General features: G+C 36.0%; 1 protein-coding gene across 1 annotated transcript in view; it reads left to right on the forward strand.

Annotated features, from left to right (window-relative positions):
* The window catches only part of LOC107743311 (runt-related transcription factor 2-like), a gene marked incomplete at its 5' end in the record, with an annotated part of 27483 nt that overhangs the window by 9874 nt on the left and 4062 nt on the right, over window positions 1–13547 (forward strand). Inside the window, 3 exons of the mRNA XM_016556484.1 lie at window positions 9711–9884; window positions 11271–11303; window positions 11392–11553. Of these exons, the coding sequence (XP_016411970.1) occupies window positions 9711–9884; window positions 11271–11303; window positions 11392–11553 (369 nt within the window). The remainder of the gene's footprint in view (window positions 1–9710; window positions 9885–11270; window positions 11304–11391; window positions 11554–13547) is intronic.

Here is a 13547-nt window from a genome sequence, read left to right on the forward strand (position 1 = left end):
TTTAGTCTTTCGCACATTGCAAACTTAATAAAATAAAATCCGAAGCGAGTCAGCGAGCAACAACAACATGGCGTCTTTTCAAAAAGTTGCAGCAGCTAGTTGAGGGCGGAGCACGTAAGCACGTGCGTGACGTCAGACGGGATTGTACTAAAACTATTTGAGTACACTGCCAAAAACAAATGAAAGCATTTGAGTGCTGTAAACTTAAAATTAAATTTTTATACTAATTACTCAAAAAATTGGAGGTGAATGAGCGTTTTTATTTCTTTTGAGTAATTACAACCCAATTCCTTTATCAAAGATTTACTATTTGGTCTTACAGTGTACTACATTTACCATAATGCAAGGCACTGAACTTGACCTTCCCTTACTAGCCACAATTGTTAACATAACAACATGCAACATGATGAGGTCATGTGACCAGCATAGTGACATCACATGAGAACAATGTAGCTGTGAAATGTTGTACTTTCTTTCACCAAATATAGTAGGTAATATGACAGTATAGATACAATTCAAATGTCAACGTCTTGAAGCAACTACAGGATCTTTGCAGGTGTTTGGACACATTCTGAACACTAACTGCAATTAAAACGAGTCTCAAAGCATGGCATCAATTAAGCAGAGACAAGGGAGAAATAAATGAACACAGAAATAAATGAACAGAGTCCTGGTCAAACATCACCTGCGCTCTGAGCACGTGCACATGTCCATGTGTTCACTGACACTGATCGTTATGGGACTAGTTACACGTGCCCTCTTAATAATTTCACTTTTTTCACCCTGATTTTATCGAAGAACGGCTCATTTACAATTCTGCCTCATTAAACCTCAAATTGGTGTTAATGAGCAAGTAATTAAAGAAGAGGCCTGTCTCGCATGTTCAGACAATGCCTACAGTGTGCTGTCAGCCAAACACCTGATGGAACATCTCTGTGTTTATATATTTTGAGAATCATAGAAATAACTGTAACATGTTTTTGTACATAAAATGATTAGTTTTTCAGTCAAAATATCCTCATTAGGTCCAATACGGGTGGCTGTAATGTTCATTTGGGTCATGTTTTTCTTCGTCCACCACACAGGCCTCATTCTGAGGGTGATATCCAGTACAGGAAGTGTATTAATGTGTTTGTGTATTTAATAGATCTTGATGGGTGCCATATGAACTGTGAATCAATAGGGCCAGGAAAGCGCTAGACAACGAGAGCGTTGAGTATTTGACTGTGACAGACGTCTCTCAGTGAGTTTCTTCTTGATTGGCTCACACGTGAGGCGTTCTGGTAGCCAGAAGTGCTCAGCAAGTCCAAACAGCTGTTGTTTTGTCGCAGTTGTATCATAAAGGCCCGTTCACACCAAGAACGATAACTATAAAGCTAACTATATTAGCGTCCACACCAGCGGAGGATATCATCTGTTTATTCTAAGCGCACGCTCGTCTGCCGCTTTAAATTGTCGAGTGATTCTGATTGGGTGTCAATGTTTTTAGCGTTCATCAGCTGGAAAAAAATCGTGAATTCCAGCGATATAATTTCTCTGTGTCTTTATCGTTATAGCTGTGGTGTGGACTCTGCTATCCTTTAATATTGAGAACGATTTTTACAACTACATCTTTATCGTTATTTTTATAGTTGTCGTCCATGGTGTGAACAGGCCTTAACAGTGCAAGCATGCTCTCGTAACATTTTAATTGAATTATGGAGAGGGTTTTTTGTTATTTTAAACGTTATTGCAAGAACGTCTTGGGTATGTCGTAGCTACTTGTTGCTAAATGGCTGCTATTCTGTAAGCTGACAAACATCTGAATGAAGTTAACAATACTGTATAACACATACACAAAGAACTGTACAGTTTTTAAGATGCAAGGTGGATGTTTCAACCTCTTTTTTAAATTAATTTACTAGACACCTTTGTCTTTGATTTATTCCCTTTTTACATAAAATAACTGCACTAATAAAAACAAAACAATTTATATAGATAACTGTTTAAAAGTTTGGGGCAGGTAAGATTTTTGTATTTTTAAAAGAAGAAGTTTGTTATTTTCCAAGGCTGCATCTATTTGATCAAAAATACAATAAAAACAGTAATACTGTGAAATATTATTACAAATTTAAAATAACTGTTATTTTAATATAAAAATAAAATGTATTCCTGTGATGGCAAAGCTAAATATTCAGTAGCAATCAATTGATATATTTATACATTTGGAACTATGGATTCTATTTAATGACTTAAATATAATTAATTTACCCTTCAATATTGTGCTAAAACATGCATTCATTTCTCGTCAACACATGAAACACATGAAAAATAAAAATAAAAATTCAATAATATTATTGATACCACTATTCATAAAAATTCCAGGATTAGTGAACTTTCAGGTTTTATACTTTAATGCTTTTTTATGATCTTTGAATAACATTTCATTAACTTATAAACAATGTCAATTTAAAAATGTACAGAAATAGCGGAATTAATGGGGGCATGTCTTCCTCGTACAGATGACCTAAGAAAACAGGGCTCAGATGTCATGTGACTTAAAAACAGCATTTTATTGGTTACTTTAAACTGTGCCTTATTAATTCCAACAGTGCAGTCAGTGGTAAGAAAGTGAATTATAATATGCATGACATGTATGTTGCTAGTACCAGGTTTTTTTGTTTGTTTTTTTGCTTTGTTTTTTTTAAGAAAATTAAAAAAAAATGTTTAACTAAATATGCCTGCTTGTGGTTTGCTGCTGCTTCCATGAAGTGTGTGTGTGTGTGTGTCTAAGTCTTTGTATACACACTAACTCCTAATAGCACTCATTAAGCGTCATTTAATCTAATAGTCGGGGTGGGGCAGGTTAAACTAACATACCTGCACTGGGGGCCCTGTGTAATTATGGATTCAGTGTTAGACTGTCACTCTGTGTAACACCTTTAGGAAGCGCTCTATGCATCTGTGTCTATGCACAGCAGTCAAATGGCAGTCGTCGCAGAGACAGCAAGTAAACCTGCTCAAAATCCCTTTTCAAGCGGATTTGCTTGAAGCAAAAATCCCAAATCTGACACATGAGTCTCATTGTTTTGACAATCTCACACATCAACAAGTTGAAAGGGGATAATAATTTAGCCTTAGCAATAACAGCGGCTGATATTACAGTAAACAAAAACGGCAGCTTCGGCGCGTCGTGCGGCACTCCTTTCAAAACGGACCACACAAGACTGATAGGCATTGTTGAAGCTTACAGTGAATTAAGTAAAAGAAAGTGGGTTTTGCTTAGCAGAGGCGTCACTTTGGGGCGAGTTAAGTTTACAATGGAACTGCTCACATAAAACCAACCAAAACAAGAGAGTAGTAGGAGAGAAAACCAGAACCGCAGGCTCGATCCATTCAGGCTGCGTGTGAAGGTGCCAACCGCGAGGTCGCAGGCTCAGGCTGTGTGTGTTTGCGTCTGGTTTGGATAGTTGCTGCGTACATCGGTGCTGCATCATTAGAAGTCGAGAAATACTGATGGCGCCCGGTTTCGAGTCACACTGCTTTCATATCCGCATGGAGGTGATGAAGAAGTGTGCCTGCGGTTTGAAAAGGGCCGAGGACCTTTTGCGTTGGTGTGTGCGTGTCTCTGTACCCCTTCTCTGCTTGGCTTGCCTCCTAAATGCTGAAATGTAAAGACCACACAGACACCTGGCAGTACTCCACAACAGCCTGGCTTTTTCCTCCCACTTTCCTTTTTCTCCTTCCCCCTCTCTCTTTCTCTAATTTTAATTTCCAGTTTATTCCGTTCTTCCGCTGACTTTCTCAGAAACCCTGTTGATGACGGCCGGTGATGAATTTCCATAATTTCCGGGCTGCTGTATGTGCGTCGCCCGGACGACTATTCGATGGGGGAGATCTGTAAGATCTCTAAAATATTCCCTGTCAGATGTTAGAATGACATTCAGCAGATGTTTTTGTGACATTTACAGTGGCCTCACCCACAGGTAGTCTTGTCATATACCAATGTTTGTTTGAGGTGAAACAGCATCACTGATGGAGACAGATAGTGAAGATATTTTGGGCTATTTTAGCCTTCTCTCAAATATTTATTCTCTTGAAATATTACGGTTGATGGAAAACACTTGTTAGGAATTAATTACATTTTAAAATATATTGAAATAGAAAACAGTTCTTTGAAATTACTAATCGTCAATGCAAACTAATTTTTAAATTACTAACAATTAATAATTTAATAAACTAATAATTAAATTAAATTACTTATATATATATTTTTTTTTAATAAATGAAGAATAAATTCTATTTATATTAAATTATATATATATATATATATATATATATAATTTTTGCACAAGGAAAATTGCATATAAAATAAAATCAAAGCTGAACTGACTCTGACGGTGACAGTGACTTTTCATTCATCAGAAATTCATGAGTTCCTGTGTCTATTGATCATTACCATCAGAATTTGTTATTGGATCATTAGTGTTTGTTTAGATTTACTTGTGCAAACAGCTTCTCATGCTGTTCGTCTAATATTCCAAGAAACCTCGGATCACATATTTCACACTCAATTTTTCCCCATTGTTCGTGGATCAGTTGGTGTGGTCATATACACACTAACCCTACCATCAAAGGAAGCCTGAAAGCAGGAATTACTCCATTATAATTCTCTTTACTCTGTGATTCTCAACCTGAGATAAGCTCTGTGTCAGCTGGAGACTGGGCCACATCCCACAGGGCCATTTAAACATCTGGAATGAATGTGTTAGCGCTTCCGCTCTGTGATTGGACATGGAAGTGCTAGCTATCGAAAATCTCACTCCACTGGCTGGGGGATGACAGGAATTTTTGGGACTTTCCCTCCAGCAGTGATATCATCTGGTTTCCTGGCTCTCTTAAATACCTCTCCTTGATGATGTCCCTGTGCTCATTCCTGTACTCACTGTCTGTCACTAAGATATTTTAGGACCCTTAAAGTCATGAAGCCTGCATTTCAGCAGGGGTAAGTTCTCAATTTTGAAAAATGCAAAAAAAAAAAAAATTATCATGGACATCGGTCCAGCCACTTACACTAATTATGAAGTTAAAACAGCAATAAAACCACAAAATGCACATATCATTTACTATCTGTAAGTTAATGGATCTGTAAGTAAATGTTAAACCACACTGGAAAAAAATATTTGATTTAACTAAAACTTTTTAATAGGACAGTTCACCCAAAAATGAAAATTTCTTTCACTATTTACTCACCCTCAAGTTGTTCCAAACCTTGACTTAATTTTTTCTGCTGAACACAAAAAGGGTATTTTGAAGAATCTGGGTAACCAAACTGTTTTTTCCACACTATAGTCAATAGGGACCATCAACTGTTTGGATGCCCACATTCTTCAAAATATCTAACTGATCTTAATCTTTAAACATACATTTTAGTTTTGAACTAGATTCCAAACTAAAAATCCAATCCCCAGTTTCAGTTAATGCAGCAAATATTCATGTAGTCCCAACACAAAAAAAGTTACAACAGAATGTGTAGCAATTGTGTTGCTTTGGTATTGTAATTAAGTAAATTGAACAAGTAGCAAAAAAAATAAATTCTGTGCATTTGCATTTATATTCTGTATTGCTTGTGTGGATTATCTATCTATCTATCTATCTATCTATCTATTGTCATAGCTTTCCAACATGCATAACTATTAATGTCTCAAACATGTTTGTGTTTCATTTTGTTTTTTTTATTTTAGCCTTTTTCTGTGTTTTCCCCAGTTTTGATTGAAAAATAGAGAGTAGACAGGGAAGAAGTGGAAGAAACAAAAGCAAGAAATGTTGCAAATCAGACACAAAACCACTAAGTCACAGCTCCAGCCAACAACTTTTTCTCAGAAGCATACAAAAAGATTCATAATTGTCACAGCTTTTCACATGCATGTGTGGGAGAGACCATTATTTAGTTATTAACTATATTTGATCAGAGGTTCTTCAGAGGACCAGTGACAGCTGCCCTGAGGCAACCTGTCGAGCTCAACAGAACAGTACAAAGGTGCTTGTGATCTTTCTAACACTCGTTCCTGGTTTTATATTTTATCCACACTGTTGGGATTGAACCTAAAACCTTAGCAGCCCAGATTGTTAACCACTTGGCTGCCCTCACCCCCAAGAGATACTTCTTGGGTGAGTAAATATAACCGGATACATTATCCAAACCGAGGTGGCTACACATTCCTCACCAGTGTTGGGCAAGTTACTTCCAAAATGTAATACATTATATATTACTAGTTACTGTCTTTTGAAAGTAATTAGTTACATTACAATATTACTCTCTCTGAATTGTAATGCATTACACTACTTTTGAGTTACTTTTGAGTTACTTTCATCCAAAATATCCACATAAGTATTGTAAAATGCCAAAATGTAGTTTATTGACAGACAGAATCAAAAACAAGCCACTTAACATTCCAGAACTCTTGCTGAAAATTCTCATTGTTTTGCAAATTCATCTCTGGAATTCCTATTAATTGTATGTGGTCTTATTGTAACTTCTGCTCTGATTCTCAACACTCCCAGAAAAATGTAAAAATCACTCCTTGCAAATCTGTCTTTAGGGAGGCTGGATCAGTAGGGATGCACATTGAAGACTCTAAATTTACCGGAGATCAGAGTCCACTGTCTCTCTGAGCACAGAACACTATGTTTCATATGAATCTCTGTGAAATTAAGCCGCACAAAGCACACCTTTGTCTGTTTTATTTCCCCAACAGGATTTATGTTAGTATCGCTGTCTGGATTCAGCTTGTCACAAAAAATATAGTTTGGCTTTGTGTGAAAAGGTATGGTTTGCTCAAGTGCTGCTCTTCCTGGGAGGTTGAGTAATGCTAGCTTTTAGCTTTTACATATGTGTCACATTGCTCGCAAGTTCAAAGGCGGAGTGCAATGCTGCAATGTCCCGGAGTTACACTCAGAGTCAAACTAATGATTTTTCCATTAGCTGTAATGTTTTCATTGTGATGAAATACTGTATTATTTTAATTTCTCATGCTTCTACAGAAGACATACATGATATTAAGGATGAAGTGTGTAATTTCTGAACGATTTGGGGCACCAAATGGAAATAATGAATGAATGTTTTTAAAAAGCTTTCTCAAACACCTTTTCTGACATAGGTTGGTAAAATACACTGGAAAAAATATATTCTTACTCAGTATTTTTGTCTTGTTTTCCAGTACAAATATCTAAATATTCTTACATTTATATATATGTATTTGAAAAGCAAAGTGACTTAAGATATTACAGGAATAATTCACCCAAAAATGAAAATTTGCTGAAAATGTACTCAACCTCAGGCCATCCAAGATGTAGATGAGTTTGTTTCTTCATCAGAAATGTAGCATTCCATCACTTGCTCACCAGTGGATGCACTGCAGTGAATGGGTGCCGTCAGAATGAGAGTCCAAACAGCTGATAAAAACATCACAATAATCCACACCACTCCAGTCCATCAATTAACATCGTGTGAAGTGAAAACCTGTTTTGTGAAAATCCATCAAAATCAAGTGAGTTTATACATAAACAACAAGAAAAAAAAAAGATCTGTTAGTTAAGTACATAAAGTTAATTCAGCGGGAAAACAAGGTTATTTTTCTTACCCCCTTGACATTTTTTTGCTTGTTTTAATAATAAATTCAGGAAACTTTTCAGGATATTTAAGTAATTCATGAAACTTCTCAGGATACTTAAGTAAATGTATCTTGAATGTTTAAATAAAATACTAAGTAAGAATAAGTATGACTAAGAAGTTTTGGTAACACTTTATTTCGATAGTCCACTTTAGACATTCTATTAACAGTAAGTAACTTTGCAACTACATGTCAACTAGCAGTTAGTAGAGTATTAGTAGACTGTCTGCTTAATATCTTCTAACACTTTCTTTGTCAACTTATTCTACTAACCCTAAACCTACCCTAACAGTCTACTCTGAGAATTAGTTGACATGTAGTTACAAAGTTACTTATAGTTAATAGAATGTCTAAAGTGGACTATCGAAATAAAGTGTAACCAAAGTGTTTTGTTTTTTTTGCTGCACAGATAGTCTCGCCCACCAAAAATGCCCTTGTAAGTGGAGAATTTAGAGTGAAATAACCTCAGATAACTCACTGCAGACACTGAACTAAGAGAAATCACATAATCACAGATTTGTAACGGTGCTGACAGTTAAGCTCAGATTTTTTTTGGGGGGGATGAAAGATTGAAAGATTGCTCCTCTAAATACAGTCTAGCAGCACCTATGAATTACTTATAGCTATCTTTACATATTAAGATAATAAAAATGACACTTCACCTTTAATACTGATTTATACAGTAGTTTATATTCTAGACATTCTAAAGTACTTTAACGATTTGATTATGAAACTTTACTGAGTGTTTGCAGCTTCTCTTTGTTCTTCTGGCACAGGCTGGTTAGTCAAGATATAGAGGTAACGTGTTCTGTCGGTGCCAACTGGATCGCTGCCAACTCCAGCAGGAGTTTTTCTCTTTCTCCTGTTTGATATTTACTTTATGGCCTTCTCCAAAAAACTGCTGAAGTCTGAGGGAACCACTGAGCCGTTTTAATGTGGAAAAAGGGGCTAGTTGTGTATTGGGCCGCGCTGCTGTCTTATCCCTCTCTAATTTGCAGAGAATAGACTTGAGGCTATGGACTCTTAAATGCTCTTGTTATAGCTTTCCAGAAAGGTGCTGGACAGTGTCATCATGCATTGTGCTCAGAGGAGGCACATGCAGTCTTGTATTATATGAGTTTCGTCTTGTCTGGGAAGGTTTGAGTGTTCATGTGTGCCAACAAAATGTTATTATATGCCAAGCATAGCACTGCATTGTCAAAGCCAAATCCCCACCCTGATGGGACAGATTAATAGATATTTTAAGGAGATGGAATATGTAATATTTGAAACTTTTTTTATGGAAATGAAATTAGATTCAGTTTGATTCCATATGGCAGAGTCACGGTAGATTGTGGCTTGAAAGACTTAAATGCCATGGGGCATAATGAAAGCTCCTATAAAGAGGGGACATGGAACACCTGTCTCATAGTCAAACCTATGCCATACAGTACATACACATCATAGACTGGCTAACATTATTGTTATTGTTATATAATATCATATATATATAATTTATGCAATTACTGTATGTTTAAGATGCTAGATGGTGTCACTTGACCCTTTTCACATTGATTAAATTATATAATTGCATACTATATAGTGAATTAGAAAACAATTTGGATTTCATGTAATTTCTTTCACTTGATAAACTGTTAATTAATAATAATAATAACCAAACATCACATCATTCTTTTAATACCTGAAATATTTGGGCATTTAACACTTACATAATTACATTAAAATCATTGTTTTGAATACATTTAGCTTGCAAATGCGGTAATTAATTTCTCAAATTACCTCAGTCCAGTATTTGCTTTTTTTTTTTTTTTTAGTCTTTTTGAATGATTCAAAAGAACTGGCTCATAAGAATCATTTGCTCGTGAATCGGACTACATGTTGGTTGTTTTTACGTGCAGCCCCTGAGAAGTAGAAGTGCAAGTCATATTGCTGTGATATGTGACACATTTGTGGTGTGTCATGTTAGAAACATGTAAATACAAGTTATGCCCAACAACGAACGTGTACATTCTTTAATTTTAGAATTTTTTTTAATTAAAGGCAGTTTGTTGTTTGCAGGGCACAGGCCGAAGCTGGATGACTCGCCGAAGGCCGGACTGTTCTCTGACCGTCTCAGTGAACTGGAGCGTATCCGGCAGACCACCATGCGGGTTACCATGCCAACACAAACGCCTCGGCCCTCACTTAGCAGCCCCAACTCCTTCACACCTCAGGGGCAGACGCAGATAACAGGTATGAGATTGAACAGCACTGCAGATTCTATTCTATTCTCTTCTATTCTGAGAGGTGCATCCTGATGATTTCAAAGATAGATAGATAGATAGATAGATAGATATAGATAGATATTTTTGTTATTTATATATATATGTATATATATATACTGTATATATAAAATGCACAAAAATGATAAAATGTATATGAAATATTTGTTATAGTATAGGCTTCAGCATCCCCACGAGGACAAGCGGTTTGGAGAATGGATGGATGGATGTAATATTTAATTATTTACATTTATGCATTTGGCACACATTTTTATCCAAAGCAGTTTCAACATATATACATTTATATCAGTTGTTGCATTCTCATAGAGGGTATATTTATTTATTTATTTAATCATTTACTATTAATATTGATTAATTTTGGGTAAAAAGGTAAAAAAATTATTTCTAGATAGATATACACACACACACACACACACACATTATTTTGACTATACTATTTTTAAAATGTTTAAAAAGTTCCTTGTAATTCATCAAATACGCAGGCAATGTTAATTTACAAATGTTTTATTGATATCATCTGCACGTAAAACCACATCAATGAAGTAAATGATACTTAAAGTCGCCGCTAACCTGTCAGTCAGAATTGTTGTTTCTTTTAGTCAAGTCTTCACTTACAGTGATTATATTTACTCATCCTCCCAAGCATTTCAGCATATCTGGTGTCTGTCACCGTTACAGTAATGTCTATTCGTCTAAGCACAAAGTGGTTTATCTAAGCTGAAATCGCACACTGCAACATGATGGACAAGTGGAAACCGAGTGCGGACAGCCTAAGGCAGTGCGTTGTGTCATTGTGAGAGAACAGGATATCACCTGTCCTTAATTACTGCTCTGAGAGCGCATGTCCTGTACTCTGGGTCCTGTTACTGTACTGTGTGCAAGCCAAGTGACTGAATCTGAGAATGAATGCACCGTATTTTGTTGACTTTAGCGATTATTTGCCTGCTTTAAAATTGATACTTGGCATGACAGAAAGCTTGAATTATAAGGCATGAAATATGTTATCTTAGACAAACATTTGAGAATGCCTTCATTTAAATGCTTTGCCCAAGGGATCACATTGTATTTGCTAACCACACAAAGGCTCTATATGAGACAGACAAATATAAATAGAACAGTTGAATTTAATTAATGATAATATATACTGATTAATTAACATATACATATTAATGTGTATATACTGTATATATATATATTTATATATACACTAAAACCTATAAATAAATAAATAAACATGTTGATTCTATTGCATTTTTGTCCAAACAATGGAAGTTAATGGGAACCGAAACTGTTTAGTTGCCAACATTCTTGAAATTTCAAATTTTGTGTTCCACAGAAGAAAGAAAATCATACAGGTTTGAACCAACATGTAAGTAAATGATGACAGAGGTTTCATTTTTGGGTGGACTATCCCTGTAACTACTTTTCTTTGACCTTCTCTCTATTTGTACCTTTAGATCCACGCCAGGCTCAATCTTCCCCACCTTGGTCATATGACCAGACGTACCCATCGTACCTGAGTCCCATGGCCTCCCCGTCCGTGCACTCCACCACCCCGCTCTCATCCAGCCGGGCCACAGGGCTGCCGTCCATCAGCGATGTGCCCAGACGCCTCCCAGGTAACCTCCAGCCTCAGCCCTACAGCAGGTGCGCCCCCTACCCCTCGCGTCCGACACTGCAGTGGGCAGCGGGGTGGGCATGTGTTTTATGATGATTTGCACATTTAGAAGGATGGGGATTTGTGTGAATAATGCAACTTTGTTTATACAGCTTTTGAAAGATATTTAAAATTTACTACTTAAAAATATAAATATTTTAAGAGATATTTAAAAAAAAAAAAACTCTTAAATCTATATTTTTTTTTTAAATGTCTCCTAAAAACTAAATTGACCACATTTCATCAGACAAATGGCACTGAATTTGGTGAACAAGCTGAATTTGAATCTAATTTGCATAAAAATAAGCATGTTTGTGCTAAAAATAATTTAAATACTCATGGTGCAGCACTATTTTAACTGCACCACGTGTATGTGCCACCAAGCAAAACTGCAAAAATAATAACTGTTTTCAGACAGGTTTCCGGAAAAATGGCATTAATTTTAAAGCGTTGAAAAAAAATACACACTTTAACTAACTTGTTTTTTTTTAACTGCTGCTTTGCCATAACAGTATAAGACCTGAAAGAGAAAACTAACTATAAATGATAACAGATTATGCTAAATTCTTCTATAGCAGCTCTTGATACATCGCATAATGCAAAAAACTTGTTGCATTCAGTGTTATTTTTGTATTTATATGCTATTATGGTTTTAATATTTAATTGTTTTTTAATTAGCTTTTGTTTTTATATTTTTATTGTTTCATTTTTAGTAATTTTATGTGCTTTTGTAATTTTTATTAGTTTTTGTATTTTAAAAAATATACATAATTTTAATTTATTTCAGTTTAGCATTTGGTTTAACTGTATTGCGGATGGTTAGTGGAAAAACATGCAGGTTTTTGCACTGAAATGTGCACAAAATTGCTGTAAATTTTGTGAATTTACTCCTGTGTTGGATGACAGTTTAATCAGATTCATGAAAATCACAGATGAAGAAAATGTAACGAGTGGGGTTTCATTTTGGGAGGGCTATTTTCTGAAATTATAATTTTTCTGTAATGGTCTGTCAGTCATATTAACCAAATCATAGCATTAAATTTCAGTGTCATAATTTGTTAGAAACACAATCACAAATTTGCTTGATTTTTATTAGCTAATGGTGCTGTAGATATGTAAACGGAGACGGTTTTTCAAAATTGGACTGCTCCATGAGCGTATTTTTAAAACTCGTGGGGAAGGAAAAATAGGTTTCCTTTGCTCCTCTTTCCATGGCTTTGATCCTGCGTAGTATATTGTTAATAACAGACCAAGACATAATAACAGGCCAGTGGCGGGCAAATAAAGCCGCTTTATAGCATTAGGCTTCCCAGAGAACCTTTGGGGAATGGAAGGCCACTCAGTGCCCGACTTGCACCCCATAAGCTAATTTGTCCTTGTGTGCCCGGCAACACACCCAGAAACGTCCCCTTTAAAGAATAAATGTAGACAGACAAGTTTCCATTTCCAAACACCTGTTTGAGTCAGTGCCAGGTAAGTGTTTTCATGCCATACTACACCCTCATCCATTCCTGAGAACCTGGAGAGGCTTAAAGTGATTAAACAAGAATCTCCCTCACCTGAGCGCTGGCTGCCAGCTTCTAGACGCCTGCCACCCGCCTGTCATTTTTAATTAATTTAGGTATATCATCCTTTCATTTGATGCTGGCACATGCAATTTTGTTAATAATAGGTTTGATGTGAGATAAGGACATGGCTCTTTGATGTGTCCTGCAACTTAACTGTAAGACATATGATGCGATTTCAAGTTTTCCTTTCTCTTTGGAGTGTTACAAGCTGTTCGTGAATAGATAAGATCCCTAAAGTTGCAAAGACTAAAGACTCAAACCCATTTAAACACGCCCCCACATGTCTACATCACTGTGTGGGAAGATTTACATAACACCTCCCAAATGTTTACGCAAAGAAAAGAGGTGTAACTTTTATTCTCGCTGTAGTATTGTTGCCGCCGCCGCC

The sequence above is a fragment of the Sinocyclocheilus rhinocerous genome, unplaced genomic scaffold, assembly GCF_001515625.1.
Source record: "Sinocyclocheilus rhinocerous isolate Xijiao unplaced genomic scaffold, SAMN03320098_v1.1 scaffold827, whole genome shotgun sequence".
NCBI classification, from domain to species: domain Eukaryota; kingdom Metazoa; phylum Chordata; class Actinopteri; order Cypriniformes; family Cyprinidae; genus Sinocyclocheilus; species Sinocyclocheilus rhinocerous.